This window comes from Tachysurus vachellii, chromosome 3 (assembly GCF_030014155.1).
Source record: "Tachysurus vachellii isolate PV-2020 chromosome 3, HZAU_Pvac_v1, whole genome shotgun sequence".
NCBI lineage: Eukaryota > Metazoa > Chordata > Actinopteri > Siluriformes > Bagridae > Tachysurus > Tachysurus vachellii.
The window spans coordinates 4180241-4195240 of NC_083462.1; the positions used below are offsets into that span (position 1 = coordinate 4180241).

The 15000-nt window shown below is 43.5% G+C and overlaps 2 protein-coding genes across 2 annotated transcripts in view; both read left to right on the forward strand.

Annotated features, from left to right (window-relative positions):
• The window catches only part of LOC132842623 (fas-binding factor 1 homolog), a 15183-nt gene extending 10577 nt beyond the window's left edge, over positions 1 to 4606 (forward strand). The window contains exons 20-29 of the mRNA XM_060865398.1: positions 188 to 295; positions 577 to 716; positions 1952 to 2070; positions 2319 to 2441; positions 2566 to 2718; positions 2845 to 3021; positions 3169 to 3306; positions 3407 to 3503; positions 3719 to 3843; positions 3932 to 4606. Of these exons, the coding sequence (XP_060721381.1) occupies positions 188 to 295; positions 577 to 716; positions 1952 to 2070; positions 2319 to 2441; positions 2566 to 2718; positions 2845 to 3021; positions 3169 to 3306; positions 3407 to 3503; positions 3719 to 3843; positions 3932 to 4012 (1261 nt within the window). The 3' untranslated portion in view covers positions 4013 to 4606. The remainder of the gene's footprint in view (positions 1 to 187; positions 296 to 576; positions 717 to 1951; positions 2071 to 2318; positions 2442 to 2565; positions 2719 to 2844; positions 3022 to 3168; positions 3307 to 3406; positions 3504 to 3718; positions 3844 to 3931) is intronic.
• Positions 4607 to 10845: 6239 nt separating this feature from the next.
• Positions 10846 to 15000, forward strand: part of LOC132842624 (aflatoxin B1 aldehyde reductase member 4-like) — a 4170-nt gene continuing 15 nt past the window's right edge. Inside the window, exons 1-7 of the mRNA XM_060865400.1 lie at positions 10846 to 11162; positions 12025 to 12212; positions 12431 to 12535; positions 12633 to 12729; positions 13712 to 13811; positions 14199 to 14328; positions 14775 to 15000. The exon at positions 14775 to 15000 is cut by the window's right edge and continues 15 nt beyond it. Of these exons, the coding sequence (XP_060721383.1) occupies positions 10880 to 11162; positions 12025 to 12212; positions 12431 to 12535; positions 12633 to 12729; positions 13712 to 13811; positions 14199 to 14328; positions 14775 to 14936 (1065 nt within the window). The 5' untranslated portion in view covers positions 10846 to 10879 and the 3' untranslated portion in view covers positions 14937 to 15000. The remainder of the gene's footprint in view (positions 11163 to 12024; positions 12213 to 12430; positions 12536 to 12632; positions 12730 to 13711; positions 13812 to 14198; positions 14329 to 14774) is intronic.

Sequence of the window (15000 nt, forward strand, 5' to 3'; positions counted from 1 at the left end):
CACACACATACACACGTTTGTGAGACATGGTGTGTAACCAATCAGTAATGAACAGCACTGCAAGCCCCGCCCCATATATTAGGTCTAGCTGGAGCTTTATAATACCAAAGTTGTGTGTGTGTGTCTGTGTCTGTGTCTGTGTGTGTGTGTGTGTGTGTGTGTGTGTGTGTGTGTGTGTGTGATACAGGAAGTCCATACTGGAGATGAAGAAGGACCATGAGGAGCAGGTACAGAGACTCAGGAGACTGAAGGACGAGGAGATTGATGCAGTGACCAGTGCTACCTCACAGACCAGGTACTACTTTTTAAACACACACACACACACACACACACACACACACACACACAGTCGCTCTGTAGATGAACTTTCTCTTGCAAATATTAGTAATAATAAATTATTTATCAGACGCTGGACTTTGTGTGCTATTGTTTTTGTCACTGAAAAGTGAATGATTACGTGTAAGTAAGTGGAGCAAGGTTTAGTGTTAAATACTACAATCTGTCATTCAGTATGGATCGTGTGTGTGTGTGTGTGTGTGTGTGTGTGTGTGTGTGTGTGTGTGTGTGTGTGTGTAGGTCCCTGACGGCAGTTATAGAACAGATGGAGCAGTTCTCTCTCAGGCTGGGTGATCTCTCGTCTCGCATTGAAAGCACTCACGAAACCACGACTCAGGGTGTGGAGCTCGGAGCTCGACAGAGAGATGAACAACTGCGAGGTACAACACACACACACACACACACACACACACACACACACAATAAGTAAATGTACAATTAAACTACAAACCAATATCAACATTATCAGATGAGAGATATAAAGTCACCTACATGAGTCTGCATTCAACTTGCCTCAGAAGTCAGAACTCTTTTTTATTATTAATGGCGCTTGCAAAGCAACATTCTTACTATCTTGCATACTCTTCCGGACAAAACTACGGCGCGTAACTTGTCCCGCAGCTTTTGTCCTAGACCCGTGAATGACATGTCAAATCGACCGGCTCATTGAGGAGAGGTGTGCTATTACTTTTATAAGTGATCCGAGTACCGGTACTTCCGGTACCGGGTCTCAAAGTGGCCTTTTTTCCCATAGACTCCCATTATAAACTTTGGAGGTTTATAACTCGGCAAGCTTCTGAACTATCTACAGCAAACTCGGCCAGCTCCTTTAGGGTGATACTCTGAACAAAGGTTTAAATTGGTGTACTGACTGGGCTTTTGGTTGTGCCGCAGCCCCGCCTCCAAAACATGCAAAATCAAAAAACGTTTTACAACATGGACATGTGACATATCAAAACACTCAGAACAATGAGGGGAACTTGCCATGTGCAAGCACCATTCACATTTTCTTCAGGAAATGTACATTCTAGTTATTATTATTATTATTATCATTCATTCATTCACTCATCTTCTACTGCTTATCCGAACTACCTCGGGTCACGGGGAGCCTGTGCCTATCTCAGGCGTCATCGGGCATCAAGGCAGGATACACCCTGGACGGAGTGCCAACCCATCACAGGGCACACACACACACTCTCATTCACTCACACACTCACACACTACGGACAATTTTCCAGAGATGCCAATCAACCTACCATGCATGTCTTTGGACCGGGGGAGGAAACCCCCGAGGCACGGGGAGAACATGCAAACTCCACACACACAAAGTGGAGGCGGGAATCGAACCCCCAACCCTGGAGGTGTGAGGCGAACGTGCTAACCACTAAGCCACCGTGCCCCCCTTTATTTATTATTATTATTATTATTATTATTATTATTATTGTTGTTATTACCTCCCACGTTGCTGCAATGCCACTTTCTTGGAGTTGATGAGGCCCTGAAGCAGGAATTTGGGACTAAGAGACATTATCTGTTCTGTAACATTTTCTGTTTCTAAATTTTCTGTGGAAGAGATGTTGCTCATGAGGTGTGTGTGTGTGTGTGTGTATGTCAGTGCTGCAGGAGCGTCTGACTCAGCAGCAGAGGGACATGGCGGAGGAAAGAACCCGACTCAAAGAAGTCATAACCAGGATGGACACACAGCTGGCCGAGCAGCAGAGACAGCTGCAGCAGGTCTGTCCACAGGGGAGGGGTTTGGGCTTTAGAGGTCTGGGTTCCAGTTTAACCCTCAGTTCATAATTGCATCATTAATTCCTTACAACAGCACCGCATGATTCCAATAACCATTATCTCTAGTACACATATGATAAAGAGCCTACAGTGCTTCCTTTAGTCATGCTACAGTGTGTGTGTGTGTGTGTGTGTGTGTGTGTGTGTGTGTGTGTGTGTGTGTGTGTGTGTGTGTGTGTGTGTGTGTGTAGGAACGCTGGCGGGTCACAGCAGAGCAGGCTAAAGCTGAGTCAGCGTTACGAGGCCTGGAGGAGGAGAGACGCACCATGACTCAACACTTCACCATAGAGAGAGAGGAGCTAGAGAGGGCCAAGGTCTCTCTCTCACACACACACACACACACACACACACACACAATGAGAAAACAAAAAAGTACAATATAAAAACAGAAACTATGTCAGTAAATGGGAACAAGTTGTTTTTGTCTGTGTGTCTCAGAGCGCTCTGTTAGAGGAGCAGCAGACGGTGATGCAACGCTGTGCAGAGGAGAGGAGGAAACTCGCTGCAGAGTGGACACACTTTCACGCTCAGGACAAAGTGCGAAAGGAGAGAGAGATGGACAGAGAGGGGCATATTATCAGCATAGCACAGGTATAAACACACACACAGCCCTTTTTTCTTGTATGAACATGAGCTAATGTCTAGGATGTATCCTCCATGTATATTTACCCAGCATTGACCATGGTGTGTGTGTGTGTGTGTGTGTGTGTGTGACAGGAGCAGGCTGAGATGAAGCTCAGAGCAGGAGAGCTGAAGCAGAGAGAGGAGGTAATACAGAAGGAGAAAGAGAACCTGGAGAAACTCAAAGGTGAGCTGGAAGTGGAGAGAGAGAGACTGAACGCAGCAGCTCTGCACCTGAAACACAAAGCTCACGAGGTGGAGAGTCTCAGCAAGGTGACACACACACACACACACACACACACACACACACACACACACACACACACTGTATCATGAACTCCTGTTTCTGTGGAGTACAGAGGGATCTCTGCACTTGACTGATACTGTGATGGTGTAATATATATGCGTGTGTATGTGTAGTTGGCATGTGAGCGGTATGACGAAGGAGAGCGAGCGCTGCAAGAGGCTCGGCAGGTGGAGGCGGGACATCAGGCTCGTCTGCGCCACATCCACACTGAACTGGAGCGACTCAGGAAGCAGGAGCACGACCTCCAGCAGGTCTGTGTGTGTGTGTGTGTGTGTGTGATGTAGTGAACCTGGCATTTATTTTGGAATGGTAGAAATCTGTGTTTGATTACTTGTCTGTCCCGTCTCTCAGGAGAGGATGAGGATGACAGATTATCACAGAGAGATGGACAGAATGAGACACAACCTTCCCACTGACCACATACCTGTCCATGCTGATCCTTTAAGGGGTATATTAACACACACACACACACACTTCCTTATATAATAACCCTGCATGCACACAACAAACACTGGTTCATTTACGTTTCATATAAATAAGCTGCAGGACCGGAACAATGTTCCATTTAGCTCTTAATCCTTCACGTGTACGTTATCATGCATCATTAGGTTACAGAATGTTCTCTCCAGTTTCAGTGAGTTCTTCTGAACATGTTCATTTCAGGACTTTCTGCAGTGTTCAGCAGCACAGCGGTTCATCCTCCAGCACCACTGAACAGCAGCAGCTCCAGATCAATTTCACCAAAACTACAAGCCACACTCGCTGTGCTGAAACACACTGCTGAGAAGGTACACACACACACACACACACACATTATAGCTTTGTGTCCAACAGCTGGTTATACAGCTACTCACTAACACCATGTCTCTAACGCAGGATCGGGATTTCCTGCAGGACGAACAGTTCTTCCTCAACACACTAAAACAAACTTCATGCAACTCAACCTTACATACGTGACAGTATGAATTGGGGTCACGTGTACTAGTTCAACATTCATCTTCTACCGCTTATCCGAACTACCTCGGGTCACGGGGAGCCTGTACCTATCTCAGGCGTCATCGGGCATCAAGGCAGGATACACCCTGGACGGAGTGCCAACCCATCACAGGGCACACACACACACACACACTCTTATTCACTCACACAATCACACACTAGGGACAATTTTCCAGAGATGCCAATCAACCTACCATGCATGTCTTTGGACCGGGGGAGGAAACCGGAGTACCCGGAGGAAACCCCCGAGGCACGGGGAGAACATGCAAACTCCACACACACAAGGTGGAGGCGGAAATCGAACCCCGACCCTGGAGGTGTGAGGCGAACGTGCTAACCACTAAGCCACCGTGACCCCCTACTAGTTCACATACCTGTAAACTCACAAGAGGTGAAAAAGGTGACAAGGTTCGAAATAAAATCACCCCCCCCCCCACCCCCGACACGAACATAAAGGGAAAAGACAACATTTGCTTCAAGTGAAAAAAGCACCATTATTAATCCTATTTTTACCAAAATTTCTAGGAAATAATTTTTCTCTGTACAATTTGAGTGCCTTGGAACCTTAATAAATTGATGAACACAAATTGTTATTTCTTTTGTTTTTTGGCCGCCACAAACCTTTCAAGTGCCCGTTTTCGTTGTCTAGCAATGTGTCTCTATTACTTTTTGTTTACACTGCAGTAATGTGTGTAATATATACAGATGATGTGATGACTATCATTTTCATTACCCACAATGCCCAAAGTCTTGCAGATGGATTTTGCTCTTGCTTTATTTCTTCTCTACATAAAGAGAGCAGTGCAGCAGCACTTTAGTCTTTAAGACTGGAAGTGTGAGACGTTTCACTTGACAAATGCTCTTTTAAACTTCCAGATTAATTCAAGTGCTTTTGTGGAGCTGTGAATGGAAGTGAAGTGGACATTAAGTTCCCTCTAAAACAGCTTGTAATAAACATCAACTACACGGATTAGATTGTACATATGAGATTAGAGATTAATGTGTTTTTTTATTCTAAGTCACATTTGACTTAAAATCATGTCTGAGCTGCTGAGTAAATCACACAGCGCCCCCTACTGGACATTCACACAACTGCACTGTTTAAAGTGCGTCACTCAAGACTCCTCCGTTTCCCTCGATTATTGATTTTTAAACATCTCCCATGAACCCCCTTCTCCCCGTCCTGCCGAACACGATTCTGTCGCCTTCTTGAAGCTGTGTCGTCAAAGTGCTTGATGGCATCACCGAAGCGATGATGTAGGATCTTTCTTCGTCGTCTTCTACTTTTGTCTTTTCCTGTCAGGGTTCCCCACAGTGAATAATCTGTTTCCACCTAACTCCAGTTACCTTCATGTCCTCATTTAACACATCCATATATCTCCTCTTTGTCCTTCCTCTTGACCTCTGACCTGCAGCTCCATCTCCAACATCCTTCTACCAATATAACCATCTCCCTCCTCTGTACATGTCCAAACCATCTCAATCTAGCCTCTCTGATCTTGTCCCCAAAACAGACAACCTGAGCTCTGTCCCTCTGTGCTCGTTATTAATCCTGTCCATCCTCGTCACACCTACAGAGAACCTCATCATCCTCATCTCTGCTACCTCCATCTCTGCCTCATGTCGTTTCCTCACTGCTACAGTCTCTAACCCTGTCACACGACACTCCTGACACTTTTCTCCACCCACTCCAACCTGCACTCGCCTCTTCACCTCTTTTCCACACTCCCCGTCGCACTGGATGGTTGACCACCAAACACTTAAACTCCTGCACCTTCTTGACCTCAGCCCCCTGTAACCTCACTGTTCTACTGCCTTCCTTCTCAATCATACACACGTATTCTGTCTTTCTACGACTGACTTTCATTCCTCTTCTTTCCAGCGCAGACCTCCACCTTTCCATGTGTTCCTCCACCTGCTCTCTATTCTCACTACAGATCACAATGTCATCCGCAACCATCATTGTCCACAGTGATTCCTGTCTGACTTCATCTGTCCACCTGTCCATCACCACAACGAACAAGAGGGGACTCAAAGCCGATCCCTGATGTATCCCCACCTCCACCTTTAACTCCTCTGTCTGACCTACAGCACTGCTGTCATACTCCTCTACTACATATCATGAACTACTCTGATGTACTTCTCTGCCACTCCTGACATTCTCATACAGTAGTTACTACAACTCTGCACATCACCCTTGTTCTTAAAGATCGGCACCGGAACACGTCTCTATTCCTCAGGCTTCTTCTCACTCTCTAAAATCCTTTAGAACAATCTAGATAGAAACGTCACTGCTGTTTCCCCTAGACACTTCCACACCTCCACATTTATGTCAAAAATCCTTTCCACTCTTGATTCTCCTCAGATCCTTCCTCACCTCATCCTTTCTAATCTTTTCTATTTCCCGCTCTACAATATTTACCACTTTCTCCTGTCTTTCCCTCCTTATTTTCCTCATTCATCAGCTCCTCAAAATACTCCTTCCATCTTCTCTGCACACTCTCCTCGCCTGTTGGCACCTTTCCATCTCTATCTTTAATCACCCTTATCTGTTGTACATCCTTCCCATCTCTATCTCTCGGTCTCACTAATCTGTACAAGTCCTTCTCGCCTTCCCTCGTGTCTAACCTGACATAAAACTCCTCAATGCTTTCTGTTTGGCCTTTGTCATGTCCCTCTCCATTCTGTCCTGTGATTCCTTGTAATCCTGTATATTTTCTTCAGTCCTTTCTATGTCCCACTTCTTTTTAGCTAGCCTCTTCCTCCGAATGCTGTTCTGTACTTCCTTGTTCCACCACCATGTTTCCTTATCTTCTCCTCTCCTTCCAGATGACACACCTAGAACCCTCCTACCTGTCTCCCTGATCACTTCTGCTGTAGATTCCCAGTCATCTGGAAGCTCTTCCTGACCACCCAAAGCCTAAATTAAATACTTTTAATTTTCACTACCAATCAACTATATTCTGATCATAACATTTAAACCACCTGCCTAATATTCTGTAGGTCTCCTTGTGCCACAACACCAGCTCTGGCTCTTAGACTCCATAAGACCTCTGAAGGTGTGATGTGGTATCTGTACACTACAAAACAATACAGGACACTACAGTGGTGTGTATATATACAACATCAATCTTTTACATTTAGGACCAAAATAACTAGAGTAACGTCATCATGTATTAAAATACAGTAGTTCAGCCACTTGGAGTTTAGTATTTATGATACCTTTAAAGCTCACGGTCCATATCTGTATATCAAAGTGGGGAAAAATAAAACTCGTGGCTTTGGAACGACATAAAAGAACGTAAACGATGACGGAATTGACATGTTTAGGTGAATTATCCCTTTAACACACACCTAACAAAGACTTTGCATGAAAAACATACATTGTTTTTTGTGCAAAAAAAAAACAGACAATTAAAAAAATGAAAGAAAGTTGTTGAAGAACTACATTTGCCCATAATATTTGTATGTGAGTAATTGTCCACAGCCTAAAAACCTACTTGAGTCAAAGCTACACATTAACTTGAGGTCGTCGATGATTTCCATTGAGTTTTATGGATCATTTTATTAGACACCTGATCAATTAAACCTGCAGATGGTTGACGTATTTAATGTATTTATTCCCAGATATGTGACAGTATTAATGTATTTATTCCCAGATATGTGACAGTATTAATGTATTTATTCTCAGATATGTGACAGTAGAGTTGAGTCACTGCTCTTGTGGAACAGAAGGTAGGACAGGAGGTTGATTGATTCTGTACAGTCACTAAGTTTACTAAAATAAAAAAGTGGACATTTAAACAGATCGATTATGTAATGTGAAGTAGTTCACTATCAGTCAGTCAGTTAAGGAGGCAGAGTTTCTAAAGTTGCATCATCTTAGATATGCATTGATCCCTCAATTTTTAAGAGTCGAGGAGAGATGTTCAACCATAACGCAGCCATTTCTTAGGCTTTAAGAATGTATTTAAAACATGTTCAACTCATAGAATATTGGAATAGTTTAGAAAAAAAAAATTTTTTTGGTGAATCGTCTTACTTGTATATAAATCAAGTTCAAGTTTTGCTTTATTGTCAAATCTTCCACATGTACAGTTCATACATACATTCATTTATCTTCTACCCCTTATCCGAACTACCTCGGGTCACGGGGAGCCTGTGCCAGGCGTCATTGGGCATCTCAGGCGTCATTGGGCATCAAGGCAGGATACACCCTGTACGGAGTGCCAACCCATCACAGGACACACACACACACACACACACACTCTCATTCACTCACACAATCACACACTACGGACAATTTTCCAGAGATGCCAATCAACCTACCATGCATGTCTTTGGACCGGGGGAGGAAACCGGAGTACCCGGAGGAAACCCCCGAGGCACGGGGAGAACATGCAAACTCCACACACACAAGGAGGAGGCGGGAACCCCGACCCTGGCGGTGTGAGGCGAATGTGCTAACCACTAAGCCACCGTGCCCCCCTTCATACATACAGAGAATTTTAAATTGCCTTACTCTCAGTCCAAAGGTGCATACAGATAATACTAACAAATAGAAATGAAATAAAGCAGAGCAAGGCACATGGCAGATAAAGTGCAAATGAGCAGACCAATGTTGCACAAAGTGACTGGTGCATGTCATCATATGTTAGTGGGAGGGGGGGAGTGGAAGGACCTGGGGATGTGGTATCTGGTGGGGTGGGTTGGGTTCATAGATCTATGGTGCTTGGGGCAGAAAAGGGAAGGGGGGGGCAAGTTTGGGGGTGAGTTCAGCTTCCTGACAGCCTGATGAATGAAGCTGTCCTTCAATCTGTTGGTCCTGGCCCGGAGACTCTGCAGTCTCCTCCCTGATGGCAGCAGACTGAAGAAGCTGTGTGATGGGTGGGTGGGATCTCGTAAATGTCCTGGAGGGAGGGGAGAGAAACACCAATAATCTAAAGCGATGCTGTAAAGCAAAGATGCCTACAAAGAAATCATGAAATGAACATTTGAGTACATGAGTAAACATTATAGAGAGCGGGAAAGAGTAAGAACACAATAATGTCAATATTTTGGTGTGAAAACCAGTAAACTTTGTGCATTTGTGTTCATGAAATTGGCTGATTATTTTAAATCCTGACTCAGAAAAGCAGATAATATATAACTAAACAAATAAATAAATAAATAAATAGAATAAAATCTATAATGTTTAAAATTAATTATTATTTATCTCTTTTTTTATTTAATTTAAAATTAAATAACACAAAAATAAACTTGACCATTTATTCTTAATGAGCAAACCTGAGGCAAAGGCAGCAAAACTCCCTGAGATTATATGAGGAAGAAACCTATCTGTCTGTCTGTCTGTATATCTGTCTGTATATCTGTCTAACTGTCTGTCTGTCTGTATATCTGTCTGTATATCTGTCTAACTGTCTGTCTGTCTCTCTATCTGTCTGTCTGTATATCTCTCTGTCTGTCTGTCTCTCTGTATATCTGTCTGTATATCTGTCTATCTGTCTGTCTGTATATCTCTCTGTCTGTCTGTCTCTCTGTATATCTGTCTGTATATCTCTCTGTCTGTCTGTCTCTCTGTCTATCTCTCTGTCTGTCTGTCTGTATATCTGTCTAACTGTCTGTCTCTCTGTATATCTGTCTACGTCTGTCTCTCTGTATATCTGTCTAACTGTCTGTCTGTCTCTCTGTATATCTGTCTGTATGTCTGTCTCTCTGTATATCTGTCTAACTGTCTGTCTGTCTCTCTGTATATCTGTCTAACTGTCTGTCTGTCTCTCTGTATATCTGTCTGTATGTCTGTCTCTCTGTATATCTGTCTGTATGTCTGTCTCTCTCTCTGTATGTCTTCTCTCTCTGTCTGTCTGTCTCTCTGTCTATCTGAATGTCTCTCTGTCTGTCTGTCTGTCTGTATATCTCTCTATCGGTCTGTATATCTCTGTCTGTCTGTCTCTCTGTATATCTGTCTGTATGTCTGTCTCTCTGTATATCTGTCTCTCTGTATATCTGTCTGTCTGTCTCTCTGTATATCTGTCTGTATGTCTGTCTCTCTGTATATCTGTCTATGTCTGTCTCTCTGTATATCTGTCTGTATGTCTGTCTCTCTGTATATCTGTCTGTCTCTCTGTCTATCTGAATGTCTCTCTGTCTGTATATCTCTCTATCTGTCTGTATGTCTGTCTCTCTGTATATCTGTCTGTCTCTCTCTCTGTCTGTCTGTCTCTCTGTCTGTCTGTCTCTCTGTCTATCTGAATGTCTCTCTGTCTGTCTGTATATCTCTCTATCTGTCTGTATGTCTGTCTCTCTGTATATCTGTCTGTCTCTCTCTCTGTCTGTCTGTCTCTCTGTCTGTCTGTCTCTCTGTCTATCTGAATGTCTCTCTGTCTGTCTGTATATCTCTCTATCTGTCTGTATATCTGTCTGTATATCTATTTGTCTATCTGTCTGTATATCTGTCTGTATATCTCTTTGTCTGTCTGTCTGTATATCTCTCTATCTGTCTGTATATCTCTTTGTCTGTCTGTCTCTCTGTCTATCTCTCTGTATATCTTTACAGACAAACAGCTTTACATCCATGTTTACATGTTAAAAACCCAGAGATCTGAACAAAGTGACTAAAACAAAGAGTTTTAAAACATGAACTTTTGTTTGGTCTGTTTTTGTACATTAATTTTGTACAAATAACATTTCGAATGCAAATCAGCTAAACAAACACTTTAATAACCAAACAAACACTCAAACATCTTGCGACAGTCCCTTTCCGTCTAAAATAAATCCCTTTCCGTCTACGTTACGACCTTTGCTCCCAGTTTCCGACAGGATCTGACTATGCTGAGCACAGCGAGAACAGTTGTGTGCGCGTTTCACAAGTTCACTTTCACACTCAGACTTTCACAGCACTTTCGCAGCATGTCGTCGTGTCAAACCGCACGGAAAGTTCCAGCCTCGGTTTTGGGCTCCATGACGTTCGGGGGGCGCGCGGACGCGGACACGAGCGCGAAGATGGTGCAGGCGTTTGTGGAGCGCGGGCACGACGAGCTGGACAGCGCGTTCATGTACAATGACGGGAACGCGGAGACGATCATAGGGGCAATGCGCGTGCCTCAGACTGGTAGGACAGGGACAAGGATTTAATCACTATAGTAAACTTTTACTAATAAAGTTCACTTTGTTTACATTTACTTGCAAGATTAAAATAGCAATAAAACTTTTACTAAATGGTCTTTTATCGAGTTTTAATCTTATTGAACTCATAATGGACCGAATCAGCATTTACATTATTTATCAGACTCCATTTATCCAGAACCACTTACATTTTACCTCATTATTTTATACAACTCAGGGTTAAGGGCCTTGCTCTGGGGCCCGGCAGTGTGGCAGCTTGGTGGACCTGGGATTTGAACTCACGACCTTCTGAGAGAGAGAGATTGAAAGAGAGAGAGACAGACAGACAGAGAAAGAGGGAGAGAGAGACAGACACAGACAGAGAGAGAGAGAAAGAGAGAGACAGAGACAGACAGACAGAGAAAGAGGGAGAGAGACAGACAGAGAGAGAGACAGACAGAGAGGAGACAGACAAAGAGAGAAAGAGAGAGAGACAGACAGAGACAGACAGACAGAAAGAGGGAGAGAAAGAGAGAGACAGACAGAGAGAAAGAGAGAGAGACAGAGAGAGAGAGAGACAGACAGACAGAGAGAGAGAGAGAGAGAGACAGAGAGAGAGAGAAAGGGAGAAAGACAGACAGAGAGAGAGACAGACAGAGAGAGAGAGACAGACAGAGAGAAAGAAAGAGCGAGACAGACAGAGAGAGAAAGAGAGACATACTGGAGAGTTTGTTTTCTAAACTTCTGCACAACAGACCTGTGTATTTAGTAACAAACCTGATGTCCATCACAAGTTTCTAGGCCCAGGTTTAAGGACCATAATCACAATGCGATTAAAAAAACCTTTATGACAAAATTTTGTTTCTTAGTTCGAATTGCCACCAAAGCGAACCCCTGGGACGGGAAGACGCTGAAGCCGGAGAGTGTTCGCTCTCAGCTGGAGACGTCGCTCAAGAGGCTGCGCACTCAAAGTGTCGATATCTTCTACCTGCACGCACCAGACCACGAGAACCCCATCCAGGACACCCTGAGATGCTGCAATGAGCTGCACAAACAGGTAGAGCTTCACTACTGCCACCCTGTACGTCTGTCAACCAGGAAAATGTATCTTCTGCTCTAATGTACTGAATAAATATAATAATAATAATCACTAACTGTTCTATTAGGATCTGAACATCATTCCCAGGTCTATTAGATTTGTCCCCTGTGTGGTGTTAGACCTCGCACACTTACTACAGCACCTTTTAGTGACCTTTTGTCCTTCTTTATTGTCAGGGAAAGTTTAAAGAGCTCGGCTTATCGAACTACGCCGCGTGGGAAGTGGCTGAAATCCACACCATCTGCAAACACAACAGCTGGGTTCTTCCGACCGTCTACCAGGTCAATCAAAGTCTTTAAACTGTTGTCTGATTTCTCTCTCAAGTCTGATCTTTTTCACAGCGTTAAAGCTGGTGTTGATGGTGTGTCTTGTTTAAAGGGAATGTACAACGCTACCACGCGACAAGTGGAAACAGAACTGCTGCCGTGTCTGCGCTACTTCAACATGCGCTTCTACGCCTACAATCCCCTGGCAGGTACGCTGGCTAAACAACCTTATTTTTAACCGTAACGCATTTGAGCTTTTTTTCTAGATATAAATAAAAAGAATCCACACAACAGGGGGCCACGGTGGCTTAGTGGTTAGCACGTTCGCCTCACACCTCCAGGGTTGGGGGTTCGATTCCCACCTCCACCTTGTGTGTGTGGAGTTTGCATTTTCTCCCCGTGCCTCGGGGGTTTCCTTTCCTCCGGGTACTCCGGTTTCCTCCCCCGGTCCAAAGACATGCATGGTAGGTTGATTGGTATCTCTGGAAAATTGTCCGTAGTGTGTGATTGTGTGAGTGAATGAGAGTGTGTGTGTGTGCCCTGTGATGGGTTGGCACTCCGTCCAGGGTGTATCCTGCCTTGATGCCCGATGACGCCTGAGATAGGCACAGGCTCCCCGTGACCCGAGGTAGTTCGGATAAGCGGTAGAAAATGAATGAATACGAAGAGGACTCAATTAGACATTGAACATTTTATTTGAAAGTAACCTTCGACCCAGCGTCTTTTTTGTTACGGTTAGTTCAAACTGTTCATAATATTTTTGTTTGCCTGCAGAAAAAAAATTTTGTTTACTCGGTAGCAGTTCATTGATGTCATAAATGAACACACTACAGTTTAATCTATATTTTCCATAAAGGTAAAAAACGATATATTCAGCGTTATCTTCATTTTAGATGTCAAAATGGTTTTGTGGCTCCCTGTGGTTTTTTTTCTATGGGAAACGGGTCCAAATGGCTCTTTGAGTGTTTAAGGTTGCCGACCCCTGATGTAGACGTATACAGTCAAGTGTACACGTGTGAAAATGCGTTTCCTGTCGTAGTCAAACGCTTTAAAACGCTTTGACTTTGAGCTCAGAATAAGATAAAACAGAGATAAAGGTTGGAACATTTGTAGGATTTAGTCTGATAAATTGACTTCATCTCACAAACGAAACGTCTCGAAACGTCCCAACGTTCTGAAATGTATCATCAGGAGGCCTGCTTACAGGGAAATATCACTACGAGGATAAAGACGGCGCTCAGCCTGCAGGACGCTTCTTTGGAAATAACAGGGCTGCTGTGTACAGAGACAGGTAAAGAATAAAGATCTTACAGCTCCTGAGAAACTGATGAGTGTTTAAACCTCAAGCTTCCTCATTCCTAAAGCAGCATTTCAGTGTTTGATGATATTTGGTGCCTCTAATCGATACACGACCAGCTTCAGGATCAAGTGACGACACAGAACGACAGCGACGTAGAAACGGAATCATTTAAGTGATTCAGAGTCAATTAATTATTTAAATGTCGGTTCATAACAGGAACATTTTATTTTATTCTTGTTGATGTGCCAAAGATTTGGAGACTTTATCTTCCTGCTGTAATTAACCATCATCTGGATTTCTGTACAAATCTCAGACCAGTTTTCTGATCCGTGTTGTGTATTTTGTACCGATCTGTTAATCTAAATGTTTTTGTAAAAGGTTTTGGAAAGAGAGTCATTTCCAGGCTATAGACGTCGTCCTAAAGGCCCTGAGCGCCGCCTACGCTTCAGAGACGCCAAGCTTGACCTCGGCCGCCTTACGCTGGATGTATCATCACTCTCAGCTCAGGGTACGAGTTCCTGAATTATAATCATCTCAGATCAGAATAAACAAAGTGAGAAGGTCTGCAGAAGATCTATTAGATTAGAATAAAGATGCAAAAAAGACTTTAGGGCAATAAAGAAATTCCCAGTTTTAAACTTAACATATTTGATAGTTTATTACACCTTCCCTAATATCAGACTGTTTCTGTCTTCATCCCAATATGTTGGATAAAAACATTTCTGGCGTAGTTTAAGATTCAAATGATTTAACTACAGAAAAAACAAAACAAAACAAAAAAAAAAAAACTACTCAGTTTTAGGAGATAAAAGAGAAGCTCGTGTTGGGACAGGATTCGTTTCAGAAGCGACGCGTACACAAGTCGTCCTGGAGCAGCTCGAGTCTCATGTAAATAACATGATAGTAAAAAGACTTTAGCTGAACAGATGAAGTAACAGTTCCTGTGTTCTTCAGGCCGAGCTTGGAGACGCCGTGATCCTCGGCATGTCCACCATGGAGCAGCTCCAGGAGAATCTGGCTGCAACTGAAGAAGGTCCTCTAAAGCAGGAAGTGGTGGAAGCCTTCAAGCGTGGCTGGGATTTAGTGGTTCACGAGTGTCCTAACTACTTCCGCTAGACGTGTGATCAGTGGTGGAAAGAGTACTAAATAAATCACATTCAAGTAAAACATTTTAATAAAA